At 43.3% G+C, this 19,166-nt stretch overlaps 1 protein-coding gene across 11 annotated transcripts in view; it reads right to left on the reverse strand.

The window, feature by feature from the left end:
* DIAPH2 (diaphanous related formin 2) overlaps window positions 1-19,166 on the reverse strand; it is a 906,188-nt gene that overhangs the window by 384,836 nt on the left and 502,186 nt on the right. The window contains exon 24 of one of the 11 annotated variants that reach the window (XM_005288321.5): window positions 4,353-5,365. The exons of the other annotated variants lie outside the window; for them this stretch is intronic. Coding sequence (XP_005288378.2) covers window positions 5,313-5,365 — 53 coding nt within the window. The 3' untranslated portion in view covers window positions 4,353-5,312. Of the gene's footprint in view, window positions 1-4,352; window positions 5,366-19,166 lie in introns of those variants that run through there. 11 annotated transcript variants of the gene reach the window in all.

The raw sequence follows: 19,166 nt of genomic DNA on the forward strand, positions 1-19,166 counted from the left end.
CAACCACCTTCTCTTTCTGATTTCCAGATCAGGTATGAACCATTCTTTGTATTACTCTGTATCTGCATCTATGTATTGCTTAAAGTTGAATACCCAAACACTCTGCATGTATGTTCTGAAACATTATTTACTTTAACATACATTTCAGAGATGATTATGGCTTCCCTTTTCCAGGAATTTCACGAAAAAAATCATTAGGTTGCTTGAAGCCACTTTCCTTGTTGATTAACTATTCTCAGTCCTTTCGCTCATCTGAATACTAGCATAATCAAACATTGTATAATGAGTCAGTATAAATCATAGAATCATTGGATTGGCAGGCATTGCATTAATAAGCAATAGTGTGATGTACAACTAGAAACATGAATATCTCATTATGTTCTGTTTTCAGTATCAATATCCAATGCCATTTGACCTAAAGTGTATGTCTAAGATAAAGCACTTTAAACCAGAGCAAATAAATCACATATTACTAAAATGTATTACTTTTCAGACATTTATATGATACCACATTTCAAAGTTACTGATTTTGCTTTATTTAACTTTATAATAGTATATCACGGCAATAATATTCACTCCCACAATTTTTCTCTTTGCCTATATTGTTTTTCTACCATAATCTCAGGCAAAATTAAGTTTGCAAATAGATAGCTACCATTTAAAAATAATGTTCTAGATATTTAAAAAAAAATAAAATGAAAGTTAACCTATTAAAACACTGTACTGATATGTTTTAAAATACGTTTTCCCTTTAAAGATGTTTAGAGTACATCCGAAAGTCTGGAAATAGTTAATGCCCCATCAGTGAGCTTAGCTCGGTCATTTTACCCATACTTATTCTCCATTTACTGCTGGGGAAATCTTACTTGCTGAGCCACAAAAGAAATTTAAAGGAAGTCTTCCCTATTGTGCTGCTTTGGGTTGGATTTAGAGAAAAGAAAAAAAATGCCATTGCCTATTTTAGAAAATGAACAAAACTATCACTGTTCTATTTAAAACAAACAAACAAACAACAGCAAGGGGACAGGGTAAAATGGAATGAAACAAAATGCAGCAACAAATGGGATAATGCTAGGTAAATGGTAAGGTAATTTGACTAGATTAAAGGAATAAATGCTAAGGATGTGAACAAACCAAAAGGAGGGGTCCAGGCTTTTAAAACTTTACAAGTTTAACTATAGATTCTCTACTGCAGCTCCTTAATGACTCGTTTTTGTGATAAGGGACTGTGTATTCCTATTGTATAAATAATGCCCTGTGTATACTAAAAATGTGCCAGGTTAACTATTTTCAAGAACATAATGTTAAAAATGTGTAACAGATGTGCTGGCTAGAGTGGTTGGGGTATAACTGTTTGAAACGGCTGTCAGCATTGTAACATTTGAAGAATGTTTTTCAACACCTTATTTAAAAATGTATAATCCAGCCATAGGAGCCAGCACAATTGTACTATCTAAACTAAAGCCATTTGCAAGACTGGTTCTTGAAAATACACCTCTACCCCGATAGAACGCGACCCGATATAACACTAATTCGAATATAATGAGGTAAAGCAGCGCTCCGGGGGACGGGGGGGGGGGGGCTGGTCTGCGCGCTCCGGCGGATCAAAGCAAGTTTGAGATAATGCTGTTTCTCCTATAATGTGGTAAGATTTTTTGGCTCCCGAGGACAGCGTTATATCGGGGTAGAGGTGTAGTATATTAACATCGCCAATTGTATTTTTATATAGATAGGATCCATAATGCTATGGATTATGGGTATAACAACAATGTTCTTCAGCACCTAAGATTTCATTGAGAACGACAACATACGACTATGAAGAAAGACTTTAAGAACATGAACCATGTGTCACCAATTAAGTCTTGAATATCGACTGATGCAAGATTGAGCTGCTCATCTCAATGGAATGCAATGTCAAAAAAACAAACAAAAACACACCCAACCTTAACAATGACAATTTAAATGTCAAATCATCTCCCATGGTTTGTTTAGCACCAAAAGTATCACCTGCCCCTAAGCAGAAGCCGAACTCCAGAATTTCCTCCTGATAACTTCCACAGCACACTAGTAGGTTGTCCATTCAAACAGTGACAATTAAAAATTAAAGGGCAAAGTCAATTCCATTTAATTTAGCTGAATACACTCACTGAAAAAGTATTCTGCTTTGACAGTGTTCTGAATCTTCAAATCCAGTTTAGTAAAAACTTCAATTTCTGAGTTTACCTGAGCTGAGAGAATTTCTAGTCTACTGCAAAATCTAGGAGGGCTTGCTACATAGTTTAGTCAAGTTTCCAGTTTATCAGAGTATACTGGGTCTTCAATATTCTTCTGGTATGTCAGAGTCTCCATAAAACAGAAATAAACATTTATAATGTATAATGTGAAAGGGAGAGATACTGTTACAAGTACTAAGAAAACAATTTTTTTCAGACCTGAACATTCAAAACCATTGGCAGTGAGGAAAAGAGAGAACAGCCAAGTATAGATAAAGAGTATTTTTTTTCCCTAGAATGAGAAGATAAGTAGCAAGCATTATCTGACAAGTAAAGTGAATTTGTCTAAAATCCTCAAGCAAACTAGTAGGAAAGGGAGTCTCACTTACAAATTCAATTCACTGCTTTGGCTAGGAACTGACAATCTTAAATTTACCTAAGGCAACTTAAAGGAAATTCATTTTTTGGTTAGAAAGAAACAGTGTTTCTTACCCAGAATCCATTAAAAAAAAAAAAGCCTCTGCCATTCCAGCTGAGATTCGTTAAAAAGGAATAAATATCTTCCTTGCTACATTTCATTTATTACTAATGCACAAACCTTCTTCATGTTTAGCCTCAGCCAAAAAAAAAGAAAAAAAAATTACATTAAAAAGGGACATCTATTAAAAGCAAAGAACTATGTTAACGCGACATAAAGGCTGAAATTTTAAAGTAATAAAACTGGGACTGTCAAGTGATTAAAAAAATAACAAATTAATCATGTGATTAAAATAAATTTGATTAATTGTGCAATTAATCAGATTGTTAAATATTTTGGATGTTTTCTACATTTTCAAATATAGTGTACAGTTGCTCACTTTAGATTTATTTTATTACAAATATTGCAGTGTAAAAAACAAAAATAGTATTTTTCAATTCATCTAATACAAGTACAGTAGTGCACTCTCTTTATCATGAAAGTTGAATTTACAAATGTAGAATTATGTACAAAAAGATAACTGCATTAAAAAATAAAACAATGGAAAACTTTAGCGCCTACGAGTCCACTCAGTCCTACTTCTTGGTCAGCCAATTGCTCAAACAAGTTTGTTTACATTTGCATGAGATAATGCTGCCTGCTTCTTGTTTACAATGTCACCTGAAAATGAGAACAGGTGTTCACATGGCACTGTTGTAGCCAGATGCACTAAAGATTCATAGGTCCCTTCAGGCTTCAACCACCATTCCAGGGGACATGCGTCCATGCTGATGATGGGTTTTGCTCTATAAAAATTCAAAGCAGTGCGGACTGATGCATGCTTATTTTCATCATCTGAGTCAGATGTTCCCAGCAGAACGCTGATTTTTTCCCCCTAGATCGGGTTCTGTAGTTTCCGTATCAAGTGTTGCTATTTTAAGACTTCCGAAAGTGTGCTCCACACCTCATCCCTCTCAGATTTTGGAAGGCACTTCAGATTCTTAAACCTGGGGTTGAGTGCTGTAGCTATCCTTAGAAATCTTACATTGGTCCTTCCTTTGCATGTTGTCAAATCTGCAGGGAAAATGCCCTTAAAATGAACAACATGTGCTGGGTCACCATCCCAGATGGCTATAACATGAAATATATGGCAGAATACCGGTAAAACAGAGCAGGAGACATACAATTCTCCACCAAGGAGTTCAGTCACAGATTTAATTCATGCATTTTTTTTAAATGAGCTTCATAAGCATGGAAACATGTCATCTGGAATGGTGGCCGAAGCATAAAGGGCATACGAATGTATAGCATATCTGGCATGTAAATACCTTGCAATGCCAGCTACAAAAGTGTCCTGTGAAAGCCTGTTCTCACTTTTAGGGGATATTGTAATTAAGAAGCGGGCAGCATTATCTCCTGTAAATGTAAACAAACTTGTTTGTCTTAGCAAGTGGCTGAATGAAAAGTAGGACTGAGTAGACTTGCAGGCTCTAAAGCAGGGGTAGGCAACCTATGGCACACGCGCCGAAGGCAGCACACGAGCCAATTTTCAGTGGCACTCACACTGCCTGAGTCCTGGCCACCGGTCCGGGGGGCTCTGCATTTTAATATAATTTTAAATGAAGCTTCTTAAACATTTTAAAAACCTTATTTACTTTACATACAACAATAGTTTAGTTATATATTATAGACTTAGAGAAAGAGACCTTCTAAAAACGTTAAAATGTATTACTGGCACACAAAACCTTAAATTAGAGTGAATAAATGAAGACTCGGCACACCACTTGTGAAAGGTTGCCGACCCCTGCTCTAAAGTTATACATTATTTTGTTTCGGAGTGCAGTTCTGTAACCAAAAAATCTATATTTGTAAATTGCACTTCCATGATAAAAAAATTGCACTATTTCATTTATCATTTTTACAGTGCAAATATTTGTAATAAAAATAATAACAAAGTGAGCACTGTACACTTTGTATTCAGTGTTGTAATCGAAATAAATATTTTTGAAAATGTAGAAAAGCATGCAAAATATTTAATACATTTAAATTAATATTCAACTGTTTAACATTGTGATTAAAACTGATTAATTGTGATTAAGTTTTTTAATCGTGATTAATTTTTTGAGTTAATCATGTGAATTAACTGCAATTAATCAACAGCCCTAAATAAAACCAAAGAAATCCAGAGTTAAGGCTTCCATGGTTCATATATATTACATGATCATGTTGTGATATACCCAGTTGTAAGGCCAAATATATATTATTTGTGACATACTGTGCATTGTACACTCTTGGGATATTATTTTATTGAAACGGCAGATCCATAAACTAACTGAGATTATGATAAGATGTTCTGTTTGTTATGACATAACACTATTTACTATAAAACCATGTTTTCCTTTCAAAATTAACATTTATAAATTAGAAACAAATTTGAGGATTTTTTAAATAAATAAAAACAACGAGGAGTCCAGTGGCATCTTAAAGACTAACAGATTTATTTGGACATAAACTGTCCTGGGTAAAAAAGTGACTTCTTCAGATGCAGGGAGTGAAAATTACAGATGCAGGCATAAATATACTGACACATGAAGAGAAGAGAGTTACCTTACAAGTGGAGAACCTGTGTTGACACGGGCAATTCAATCGTGGTGGATGTGGTCCACTTCCAATAACTGATGAAGAGGTGTCAATACTAAGAGAGGGAAAATTGCTTTTGTAGTGAGCCAGCCACTCCCAGTCCCTATTCAAGCCCAAATTAATGGTGTTAAATTTGCAAATGAATTGTAGCTCTGCAGTTTCTCTTTGAAGTTTGTTTTTGAAGATTTTTTTGTTGAATTATGGCTACTTTTAAATCTGTTATAGAATGTCCAGGGAGACTGAAGTGTTCTCCTACTGGCTTTTGTATGTTACTATTCCTGATGTCTGATTTGTGTCCATTTATTCTTTTACATAGAGACTGTCCGGTTTGGTCAATGTACATGGCAGAGGGGCACTGCTGGCACATGATGGCATATATCACATTAGTAGATGTGCAGGTGAATGAGCCCCTGATGGTGCGGGCTCATGTGGTTGGGCCCTCCGATGCTGTTGCTAGAGTAGACATGGGGACAGAGTAGGCAACAGGGTTTGTTAAAGGGATTGGTTCCTAGAGTTTCTGTGGTGTGGTGTGTAGTTGCCAGTGAGTATTTGCTTCAGGTTTGGAGGCTGTCTTTAAGCGAGGACTGGCCTGCCTCCCAAGGTCTGAGAGAGAGAGAGAGGTTTTCCAGGATAGGTTGTAGATCATTGATGATGTGCTCGAGAGGTTTTAGCTGGGGGCTGTATGCGATCTGTTAGTCTTTAAGGTACCATCGGACTCCTCTTTGTTTTTGTGGATACAGACTAATAAGGCTACCCCTCTGATACTTTAAATAAAGTTTGTTTATGCTCCTACAGAGCTAAAATGAAAAGCAAACTACTGCACAGTTTGTGATAAGTGACTCCCCAACCATGATGGGGTGTTCAATAAGAAAAACAAAAAAATCCCCTTTGTGCATCCTGGCACATCCTACCTCACTAAAGATCTCCAGTTATAACTGATCAAAGGTATAATAGAAAATCAGTGCATCACTAACATCATTAAAACTCCCAGGGCCATGTCTAAGTACACACCCTATATTCCCTAGAGGAAACAGAAAGCAAAATCAATGGGACCAACACAAAATGTTTCAGTCCAAGTTCATGCTTAATCTGCATGATCTTTTTTCTATCTTGTTTTTCTTGTTCACTACCCAAGGAACAGAATAGATCAAGTCCCCAGAAATCATTCCTCCATGGTCTCCTTACATAGTGTGTGAAAAGACAGTTACCTTTCATAACTGGTTTTCTTCGAGATGTGTTGCTCATGTCTATTCCACAATAGGTGTGTTGTACTCGCCATGTGCACCAGTGCCGGAGGTTTTTCCCCTAGCAGTACCCGTAGGGGGGAGCGCCCCCCATGACTCCTGGAGTGGCGCCTGCCTGTGCGGTATAAGGGGAGCTGCACGCTTCCCCCACCCTCAGTTCCTTGCCAGACAACTCCGGCAGAGGGGAAGGAGGGCAGGATGTGGAATAGACATGAGCAACACATCTCGAAGAACAGTAACTGTCTTTTCTTCTTCGAGTGATTGCTCATGTGTATTCCACAATAGGTGATTCCAAGCTATATCCTCTGGAGGTGCGTAGGAGTTCACAAGTTCTCGGGACGGAGTACCGCCCTGCCGAACCAGGTGTCATCCCTGGTTTGGGAGACTATCAATTGCGCGAGGTGAACAGATGAACCAAAGACCATGTGGCGGCCCTATAAATGTCCTGTATGGGGACGTGGGCCACGAAGGCAGCCGATGAGGCCTGCACCCAAGTCGAGGGCGCCCTCACAATGGGAGGATGGGGGGGGACGACACCCACCAGCTCATAACAGGAGTGGATGCACGAAGTGATCCAGTTAGAAAGCTGCTGAGTAGAAATCAGCTGGCCTCTCGCGCGCTCAGCCTAGGCGATGAACAGTTGCGAGGACTTTCTGAACAGCTTGGTCTGCTCGAGTTAGAAAGCCAGAGCCCGCCGCACATTGAGCGTGTGGAGATGGCGCTCCTCACTAGTTGCATGAGGCTTGGGACAGAGGACTGGTAGAAAAATGTCTTGACCCATGTGGTAGGCGGAGACCACCTTCAGAAGGAACACGGGGTGTGGGCGGAGCTGGACCTCATCCTCATGAAGCTCCGAGACCCGCCTGGCCGATGTGATAGCAACCAAGAAGGCCACCAGGTGGCCAACAGTTCAATGGGGGCCCCGTAAGACGAGCCAGCACTAGATTCAGGTCCCATTGTGGGACCAGGGGCTTAGAATATGGGTAAAGCTGGTCCAAACCCTTATGGAACCGGATGGTCATAGCATGGGAGAACACAGTGTGTCCTTGAACCGGGGGATGGAAGGCCGATATGGCAGCCAGGTGTACTCTGACTGACGAGGGCGCCAGGCCCTGGGCCCTCAGGTGGAGCAGGTAATCAAGGATAAGGTGGATCGGAGAGGCCGCTGGGGACACATCTTGGTCCGCCGCCCACCTAGAAAACCGAGACCACTTTGCCATGTAGGAGCAGCGAGTGGAGGGCCGTCTACTTTTGAAGAGGACACGCTGAACCTGTTCTGAGCATGTCCTGTCCTCGCCAGCTAGCCACTGAGCAGCCACGCTGTGAGGTGAAGAGCTGCCAGGTTGGGATGGAGGAGGCAGCCCTGGTCCTGAGAGAGCAGGTCCAGGCAGAGCGGCAACGGCCACGGAGGAGCCACCGCCAGGCCCGAGAGGATCCCGTACCAGTGCTGCATGGGCCATGCTGGGGCAATTAGGAGGACCCTGGCTTTGTCTGTCTTATTTTCTCCAGGACCCTGCTGATCAGAGGGAACGGGGGAAAGGAGTAAAGAAGCTGGCCTGACCAGGACAGGATAAAGGCATCGGAGATAGCGCCCTTCCCTAGGCTCCCCCGGAGCAGAACTGGGGTCATCGTCGGTTCTGCCGGGTCGCAAATAGGTCCACCTGGGGAGTTCCCCACCTTCGGAAGAGCTGGTGGGCCACTTCTGGGTGTAGAGACCACTCGTGCTGAGAGGAAAAGTCTCTGCTCAGGCGATCCGCCCTGATGTTCCGGGCGTCTGGCAGGTTAAGGCTTTTAGGTGGATGTCGTGGGCTATACAGAAGTCCCACAGACTGACGGCTTCGTGGCAGAGGGCCCCACCTTGCCTGTTGATATAGAACATTGAGGCCGGGTTGTCTGTGAGGACCCTGACTTCCTTGCCCTTCAGGTACTAGCAGAAGGCCATACATGCCAGTCACACCGCCCTGCGTTCCTTGACGTTTATGTGAAGGGTCAGGTCTTGCATCAGACACCAGCTCCAATGACGGGGCCCTGTACCTGAAAGGGACCCTTGGAGCATGTTGCTTGGTGCGGACCACCACCGCAGGGAGGTGATCACCGAGTTCGGCATGGTGAAGACCTTGTCCATTCTGTCCGTGGCCTGGGAGAACTGCGAGGCCAGCCAGAGCTGGAGGGGCCTCATCCTGAGTCTGGCATGAGGGACCACATATGTGCATGCCGACATGTGACCTAGCAGGCAAGCCCTGGCTGTCATTATCGGGAACCTTGCGATTGAGTCAACGAGCCCTTTCAGGGTCTCAAACCTGCCTCAGGGGAGAGAGGCCCTGGCCGACATTGCGTCCAGGAGCGTCCCGATAAACTCTATGCGTTGGACTGGGACTAACGAGGACTTGGTGTTGTTTACCAACAGGCCCAGGGCAGTGCATGTGGACAGGAGGAGTGCCACATGATCCCTCACCTGCAATCGGGAGGTGCCCTTGACCAGCCAGTCATCCAGATAGGAGAATATCTGGACCCTCCGGTGCCTGAGGTAGACCACTACCACTGACCTGCACTTTGTAAAGACCCTGGGGGCAGTGGACAGACCAAACGGGAGGACCATGAATTGGTAGTGATTCTGTCCCACCATGAAATGGAGGAAGCGACTGTGCCCTTCGAATATGTGAATGTGGAAGTACGCATCCCTTACTGGGTACAAAGTACTTGCATTCCGCCTTCTTAGAGATGGGAGCCAACGAGGCTGGTGTTTGCCACTGGGCATTTGAAATTCTTGCCACCCCTTCATGGAGCGGCAAGGCCACCCTGCCCGGTGCCGAAGGGGACAGCACATTGAACAGAGAGTCTGAGGGCTCCTCCATCTCCTCTGCCTGGAGTTGGAGGCTCGCTGCCGCCCTTTTTAAGAGGTGTTGGTGGGCCAGGTGATCCTGCTGTGGGACGGAGGGGGGGGGGGGCAGGACCGCAACCAGCTCCTCCGGACAGGGCGAGGCCGCCTGTGCAGTGCTTTTGGTGTCGGTGGGCATGGGAGGATACACCACCTGGTCAGACTCCGGGCACGGTACCGAGGACACGGGTCCCACTGACTCCTTTCTTGGAGGTCTAGGGATGGAGACCGACAGTGCTTCCGATGCGCCGGCCACTGAATGAGTCCCCACCGGTACCACTGGGCCGTCCACGACGCTCGGTGCCACTGCATTTGCTGAGGCACCGGCAAGGCCGGCTGTTCAGGCTGGCTAGCCTGGCCTATAGACGGGCGGCTGTGAGCAGAGGCCAGGCTGGCATACAACCCACTGCTGCCTCTGGACTGGGAGTAGCAGTGGTGCCGAGATCTATATCGGTCAACGGACCGCAATCTCGAGGTGGAGGAACGGCACTGACGGTAGTTGCTGCCCCGTGAATGGCCCCGATGGGCAGACGCGTGCCGGCGATCAGCACCGGCGCCTGGTTCTACGGTGCCTTGGCGGAGACTTGGAATTGGAGTCTGAGCAGGAATGGCGTTGATGATCGTGCCGCGTCCGACTGTGATACCTCCTTGTAAACTAGGACCATTGGCGACGTCCGCCATGGACCCGTCGGTATTTGCTCCGCGAAGACGAGCGGAGCCGGGAGTCCCGGTCGGACGGTACCCATCCAGATAGTCTGGCCAGCGTCAAGGGCAATCCACATGGACTGACCTCTGAACGGTCGCGGGCGGTGTCATGAACGACCGAGACCGGTACCGGGCCGGCAGTGACTGCGGCAATCCCAGCGGTGGCTTGCCCCTGGAGCGTGAGGCCAACATCAGCAGAGCTCCGGGCACCGGCATGGACATGACGTCCCTGGCCGCCTGAAGGGCTTTGGGCGTAGATGGCATCCGGACATCCAGAGAGGTCTGCTCCGAAGGGGCCGGGCTACTCCGCTCAACGCGAGTTGGACGCCTAGGGCCCAGTGGGGATTGAGGACTACCCGACATGGGTCTAGCCTCTGTCCCAGACTTCCCTCGGTGCCATTGCAAAGAGGGAGTCTTTCAGGTCCTCTTGACATGCCCCACGGACGGGAAGCGGTGCCGACTGGTTGATGGTACCGGAGGATCTCTGCGTACCAACACCGCGGTGCCGGGTACCGGTTCGGAACGGTGTGCCGGGGTCGGGGCCAGTGCTGACTCCAAAAGGATGGCCCGGAGCCTAGTGTCCCTTTCTTTTTTGGTCCGGGGCTTGAACGACTTGCAGATCTTCTGCCTTTCACGGATATGGGTTTCTCTCAAGCAGCGCAGACAGTCTACGTGCGGGTCACTCCTTGGCATAAAATGCCTACAAGAGCCGCACGACTTAAATCCCGGGGCGCGGGGCATGCCCCGGCCTGGGCTCACTGACTAACTAAACTAACTGAAAAAGCTGACTACAGGTACTAACGAACGAACAAACAGTTCTGGGGACAAACTGCAGCAAAGCTGGAACTGAGCTAAGCAGTTCCGACGCACCTTTACTGGTGGCAAGAAGGAACTGAGGGTGGGGGGAGCGCGCAGCTCCCCTTATACTGCGCCAGGCAGGCGCCACTCCAGGGGTCGCGGTGGGAGTTCCCCCCTACGGGTACTGCTAGGGGAAAAACTTCCGGCACTGTTGCATGTGGCGAGCACGCACACCTATGAACAATCACTCAGAGAAGAAACAATGTTGCTGAACATACTTCAGAACCCAGACCAGTTACTGAAGGGCAACAGCCGAGTGTCCAAATAAAGATTTCCAGGGTAAACCAGAAAAAACTAGATAGAAACAATACACACACTACAACAGAAATGCCCCCATACAAACACACAAGCATAATCCACTCCAAAACAATGCCACCACCAAACATACGAAGTTCTTTCATGTGTATATTCAATTTAGCATTTTAATTTGGTCACAAAACACATAAAAAACAAAATCCCAAATAGTCAAACAACTGATCCTCAGTGGGTTTCAATACTTACCTAATAATATGTGCAATGCCCCTCCCTTACCCCCTAAACAAACATACAATTTCTACAGGAGACAAAGTCACTTAGCACAGAAGATTGGGCCTGAAGGTAATAATGCTATAATTTTCTTCAAGTCTTTCCATCCCACAGTCAGGTCTAAGGCTATATGCCATCTACTTAGGCATTAATACTGAGTCCTATCACAATAACCCAGATGTCATGCATCAATAAAAGCAACCAATGCAAATCAAAATAATATATCTCCTTGTTCACTAACAGAAATATCTATTCCCTGTCATCAATAACGTTGATCCAATGCCTGACCAATTTAAGATGGTCAAATTCATGCACAGCTGGACATCTAGCAGAAATAGATACCAAAAAACATTGGCCCTCCATTAAGAATGCCCAGTTGCTGACAAAGGCAAGGTTAAAACTTGGAACCAACAGCAGATTTTAAATCTTGTAACATGATATGAGGGGAGAAGGCAATCCGTCACATAACTGTAGCATGGGAACATTTAGGCCTTTGCTGATTTTTAATCAACAACTTGGAATTGTTTATGAAAGCAATTGAATAGGGCAGTGCAGGGTTGGACTCCGATGTGGTATGCTAATAGCTTCCAGGTAGTTTGGTGGGCGGCTGGAGTTTCATTGACACAACTCTCTAGGTTGTTATCTGCCAGAGATAGAGTTGTGTAGCTGTAATACCAATTCACTGACTGAACTAAAGCAAGAGGCTGTGTGTGTTTCCAAGGGAAGTGGCTGAATGCCGATCACATTCAACACTTAAACTGGACTAGCGAAGCACTACAGAGATGGGGAGGGAGGGGAGGGAGGAGAGCGAGAGAATTGCACTGGCAGGGGGATGAACTGGATAATTTATTAGTTCTTTTCTAATTTTAATTCCTCCTGCTCCCTCCCTCTCCCCCCCCAGTCCCCCCCCCCTCAAAAATTGCCTGGATTTAAAAAAAACAGTACTAATTCATAACAGGCCACACTGTACTTCGGTCAGCCAATGCAAACTAAGAAAAAACGCAGAAATGTTTAATATTTTATAGAAGGAACATGCAAGAAGAACGCATTCCATAGATGTGAGGTGAATGAATGTTTGCCTCTCTGAGATGGATTCTTACTTGTCAAATTGAAATACAAGCCCAAATTCTGTTCTTTCTTACAATAGTGAAACCACACAGCAAATTTCAGTCAATTTTTTTTAAATACTAAAAGCCCTAAGACAAAGGGTATTTTTTGATCCTTTCCCTACTACTTAATTATGTAGCACCAAAAACAAAACAAAACAACAAACAAACAAACTTAACCAAGTACTACCATCATTCTAATTCAGAGAGGACTTTTACAATTATTTTAAGCATTCACTAGGTTCCTTACTCTCTCAACCTAAATTATGCAAAACTCTCCCAGAAATCAATAAACACTTTTGGATGAATAAGGGCAGCAGTATGCAGATATAGATCAAAATGCAACTGTACCAAATATTTTGAAATAACCCATATTTACAGACTGCCTAGAATTTAAAAATCATGTCTGAACTTTTTGCAGTAAGGATTGAAATATTAAAATATTTTAATCAGATTTACAGACTCTAGATTATGACACCACATAGTGAAGACAGCAGGAAAAACTTTCAAAATGCTATGTTCTAGGAAATTTGCTTTACTTTGTAAGCTTTTCACTAAAATTAAGATCCAGCATGTATAATATTCTCTGCCATAATGTTCATATGGTTCAAAGAACATGATATAATAGAAACAAACCTAGGTAAAGCCTTAGTGCAATTTTATTTAGCTGATGTTTTTAACCTGAAACAGTAACTCTCATCAATTCTATTCAGATCCAAGTCGGATTAAGGTAATTTAACTCAAATGAACAATACAGTATGAATACAGCTTTTTGTAACACTGGCAAGCTGAACATTACTACCGGCTTTAAAAGGAAAGGTTTATCAAAATGATTGACCAAACCAACCACTCCCTCTATTAGCTGGGCAACAAGACGTTTCTTCATACAAACACCAAAAAATCATTTTGTTTTTGATCTTCCCAAGAACTTTGGCCATAGCTATTGTATAATATTTACTTTAGCAGTAGTAATAGTATATAAAGTGCATTGTGCTAATAGCACAACAAATAGCACAATAAGAACCTTGTTTACACCATTACATTATTCCTTTTCCCACCAATCATTTGTACTTGAACAACAAAAAGGGTGAACATGGTGCCCAAAAAATATAATCCATAGATTATAGCAGCTCAAACTTTAATTTAGCAGTTATTTTCATAGTCCTGCAACTGAAAAGCTTAAAGGGACGCTGCTAAGTAGCTTAGATGCAAACTGTTATTTTGCAGGGAATGTTTTCTGATTTCTTACTTAGATTGATTTTGGAAGACACATTACCAAGAAATCATAATGAAAAACAACCAGTGTTTATATAGAATCTATACTACTATATGCTCTTCTGCTTGCACAGACAGCCAGTCAAGCAGCCAACCAGCAAAAGGAGCGCAACTTAACTGGAAATTCTAGTCTACGAAGTCTCTTGACATTCAATTTCTCAGAACACAAAGAGAAGTAAAAGGAGCTGAGCTATGTTTACTTACACTTCCACAAGGCACATACAGAGAAAACTGCCTGCTAAATGGTAAAAAGTTCAAAACTGACAAAAAAAGAAATTTTCAACATTTTAAGAATATTTACAACCAATGGGGGGGTGGGGGAAGGGAGATGAATTTCCATTTAAAAAAAAGAAAAAGAATTTGACTACGTCTTCTCCTCAAGCTCATGGCTTGTATTCCTAAAATCTTAGCACTCTTTATAATTTAACTTTACGTTTCTTAATAATATATTTTTTGCACATCCATATCGCTTAAGTTCATCAGAAAACTCACATACCAGAATTCTGTGTAAAAGAGGATAGGAACTGATCATGAAGCTGAATATTGGAAAAGGGTAGTCTCTGTGTGCTGTATTCAACACACATTTTAAACATTAAGAGCTCGATTTCAGTGCTGTCATACCAACATAAATCTGGATTGGAGAATCTCTCCCCCTATACCATGGGTGGGCAAACTTTTTGGCCCTCGGGCCACATCTGGGTATGGAAATTGTATGGCGAACCATGATCGATTGCAAAATTGGGGGTTGAGGGGTGGGAGAGGGTGAGGGCTCTGGGGTGCGGCCAGAAATGAGGAGTTCAGGGTGTGGGAGGGGGCTCTGAACTGGGGCAGGGGGTTGGGGTGCAGGGAGGGTGAGGTCTCCAGCTAGGGATGTAGGCTCTGGGGATGAGGGATTGGGGTGCAAGAGGGTGCTCTGGGCTGGGACCAAGGAGCTCAGAGGGCAGGAGGGGGACCAGGGCTGGAGCAGGGAGGGGGTCAGGGGCGCAGGCAGCTTCCAGAAGCAGCGACATGTCTCCCTCCGGCTCCTATGCGGAGGTGCGGCCAGGCAGCTCTGCACGCTGCCCCATCCATAGGTACCACCTCTGCAGCTCCCATTGGTTGTGGTTCCTGGTCAATGGGAGCTGCAGAGGCGGCGCTTGGGGTGGGGGCAACATACAGAGCCACCTGGCTGCCCCTAAACGTAGGAGCCAGAGGGGAGACACGCCCCTGCTTCCGGAAGCCATGCAGAGCCATAGCATGCACCGAGCGGGTCAAGCCCTGGACTGTGCTCCCGGGCGGGAGCTCAACGGCCAGATTAAAATATCTGTAGGGCCGGATGTGGCCCCCAGGCCATAGTTTGCCCACCCCTGCCCTATACATATGCATATTAATGTGTAAGGCATAGATTTTTTGAGTGGAAATATTTTAATTAACTTGTATTTACATTTGTTTCCACACACAATTTTATGCCTGTAGAAATGTCTTGTCAATTCAAACTAATACCTGATTACATATATTCTGTGTTCCACAGTTTATGTATTTATTTGATAACTAAAGAAAACTTGAACAGATATTCCTATCTGTTTTACTCGGACAACTTTTAGTTGTAAATATTAAACTTTAGAAGTCTACCAAAGTGTCGTCTTCTAATGATTGAAGGCAATGTGATAACTACAAGTCATTCCAGTTAGGCTTTGGTTGTTGAAGAGGGGAGGACCAGGATCATGTATGGAGAAATTAGAATGGTATTGTAGCAGTATATTCAGTCAGTACCATTGGGAAACTCATGGTTATTTGTATGAGGGTGGGGTGAAGGGTATTGGCTGTTGGGGTTATCAAATCTAGTAGCAGTAATTTATACAGAAAACGACTGAAAATTCTTATCTACACCTTTGACCTTGGTTTGTTGGGGGTTTTTTGCCCTACCCACTATGTTTTCATTTTCCTTGCCTCTCCTCCTTTAATCATAAAGCCCTAATCTTATAACCTCGCTTTCAAAAGTGCTGAACACCCACATCTCAACTGATTTACATCAGAGCCACATTTGTTCAGCTCTTGTGAAAATCAGGCCATACATTATCTTAGAAATATCAGAGTCAGAAACCCTCCATACAATATCTGTGTAATTCAGACTTTAAAAAGTTCTGTGATCATGGTAAGGAGAAAGTTAGTGGATTTTTCAGCCTGGGCTATTAAACTCTGACAGGTTTGTAAAGCTGATATAAAACTTCTCCCACCTTCAAAATGCAGCAACTTATTTTAATGAAGCAAGCAGTGAATATAATAAGTCCTGTCTTTATCTGATTTTTTTTTTCTTCTGGGTGATACTGAAGTAGTTCTACAATAAATATTACTAAAAGGCATTATTTCTCCCCTGAGGAGAGGAAAAGCTACAAAATAAATAGTTATGTTCTTTCATTCCTCCCATTCCCTATTCGTCTACCAATAAGTTCTGTATTTACATGAATACTTACAGAATGTGGGTCTGTGTATCAGACTAGGAATGTGAAATATTAAAGGACAATACAAGTGTCAAATGTATCAATCAGCTTTCTCTTCAGAATATTTCATTTGTTTTGAAATCTGGAAATGGAAAGCCAACTGTCTCTTCCTTTCTCTATAATCTCTCCCCCTGCGTTTATCACCATGGACACTGAATAGGTAAGTTAAGTCTCTAAAGTGTTGTTCATGGTGGATTCCACAGTTGTTCCACACTTCTTCCAACCTAAGTATTTTTAATGACCTTAAATTCACAGAGAGAGAAACAAGTAAAGCAAAGGAAGGTGAACAAAAGAGCCTTAGAAATTCTTTCCTTCAGAATTCCATTTTTCCAGGTAAAGCTACCAGTCTTAAACCACAGTATTGTCACTGAATCCAGATATATTGCTTAATATATCTTATTTTTAAATGTTGAACCTTGTAAAAATGGCGATACTTTTCAAGAAGCATGGAGGATTCAACTCCAAGTTGACTTTTGTTTAACTAAATTGGTTTCAACCAATTCTCCTTCAGATACTGAGATTGCATATGTGTGTGTGTGTGTGTGTGTGTGTGTGTGTGTGTGTGTTACAGTGCTCAGCCACTCAGAGTGAGTGAGGCACACAGCAGTGCATTGGGATGGTTGGCAATAAGCAATGCAGTGAATACACACATACACACACAAAACCTGAACTGGAGGGGAACATCTAGGCAATAGAAGTAATCCCACTGTTTGTTGGCTTTATTCTTCACTGCATTGCTTATTGCCAACCATCCCAATGCACTGCTGTGTGCCTCACTCACTCTGAGTGGCTGAGCACTGTAACATCCTAATTTAAAAAAATAAATGTGGTGATGTCACTGTTGCTTATGCTGGGCTTTTTCAATTCAAGTGTTCTGTTTCCTCTGCTTTGTTATGAATTTCATTGGGGGGGGGGGGGGAAGCACTCAGACATTCAGAAAAACTGAAGTGCTAATTAAAGTGTTGTGGAACAATATTATCCTCTTTAGTTTTACACTGGCAATTTTAATGCAGATTCAATTTTACAGGCTTTCTAATCAGAATTCACTGAGTCTCTCATTATTTCTCCTAATTCATTGAACAAGTCCATTCCCAGGGATCTTGAAAATGCAAAACATGGCCATACAAAAATAACATTTATTTCATGAAAGTTTCATTAGCAGTTTCACAAGCTGAACGGGGGTGGGGGGGGGGGGGAAGGTCCTGTTTAGTAAGGAGTTCTGTAGCGATATTAATATATAGTGTGTTTTTGTGAAAAATATTACTCTCCAAAAAGTTATCAGGCATTAGTTTGAAAGGAATAAAAAAAAAAGTAATAAAGATTTGGAATGTGGAGGAAAACAACTTAAATATACTGAGCTACCCATAGCCTTTGGCTCTCACTTTTTATGATTTAGACAAAGAAAAAAAAAGGATTTTATTATAGTGATGCCATTCAAGCCCTTCTATTTAAACATGACAGAATTCTTGTTATTAAACCCTCTTTTCAGGGGGTTCATTACTCAACTGCTAAAATTATTTCAGGGTGGCAACTAAGTGCAGAATTCATAACCTAGTAGGCCCTGCAGCCCTTCTCTGTGAACCTGGAAAATCATTTAAAATCGCTTTGAATTATAAAAATGGTTTTAGAAAAATATTTTTAAAATGCATTTTTCTGCCCTTCTGTTCCTCTAAAACAGAGGTGGGTAAACTGCAGAACCTGGGCCGCATCTGGCCCTCGGGACCATCCAGCCTGGCCCTTGAGCTCCTGGCCAGAGAGGTTTCAGAGTAGCAGCCGTGTTAGTCTGTATCCGCAAAAAGAACAGGAGTACTTGTGGCACCTTAGAGACTAACAAATTTATTAGAGCATAATAAATAAATGTAGTCCACGAAAGCTTATGCTCTAATAAATTTGTTAGTCTCTAAGGTGCCACAAGTACTCCTGTTCTTTTGGCCAGAGAGGCTAGCCCCCGGCTGTTCCCCGTCCTCCGCAGCCTCAGCTCGACGTGCCGCCAGCTCTCTGGGCAGCGGGGCTGCAAGAGCTGCTGGCCTGCTCCGGTGCTCTAGACTGTGCAGCGAGTGGCTGGCTCCAGTTGGGCGGCGCAGCTGTCAGTCCTGGTGCTCTGAGCGGCATGGTAAGGGGCGGGGAGGTTGGATAAGAGGCACGGGGTCCCCAGGGACAGTCAGAGGACAGGGAGCAGGGGGTGGTTTGATAGGGGTGGGAGTTCTGAGGGGGGCAGTCAGGGGGCGGGAAGTGGGAGAGAGCAGAGAGGGGGCGGGGGCCAGGCTGTTTCGGGGGGCATAGCCTTCCCAACCCAGCCCTCCACACAGTTTTGGAACCCCGATGTGGACCTCAGGCCAAAAAGTTTGCCCATCCCTGCTCTAAAACCTAGAGGGCCAAATGATGCCTTCACTTGCACACATGCAGCTGAGGACAGAAGTTGGTTGTTTTAGCCTTTAATACTTTGCAGTGCCATCTACTTTTTTTTTTTTTTTTAAATATTGCCATTTAGGGTCTAATCTAGTGCATAATGATGTAAATGACTTCATTTAGAGCAGGAACTGTTAATTGGTAGTGTGGATAACTCTCTTTTCAGGCATTGTGTGTAGAAAAAAAAAAGGAATACTCTGGGTATTTTTTTATTTAGTTTTGTCTTTTAGAAAACTCATTGCTGAGTAAATGTAAGTATTAATTATTTTTTTAAATCACATTCACTTAGCGTGTATGTGACAGTTATCTTGGTACATCTCAGCAATGGTGATGGGGTAAATTAAAAGGATTTCTCATACTTAAGAGATGATCAAAT

The sequence above is a fragment of the Chrysemys picta genome, chromosome 9, assembly GCF_011386835.1.
Source record: "Chrysemys picta bellii isolate R12L10 chromosome 9, ASM1138683v2, whole genome shotgun sequence".
NCBI lineage: Eukaryota > Metazoa > Chordata > Testudines > Emydidae > Chrysemys > Chrysemys picta.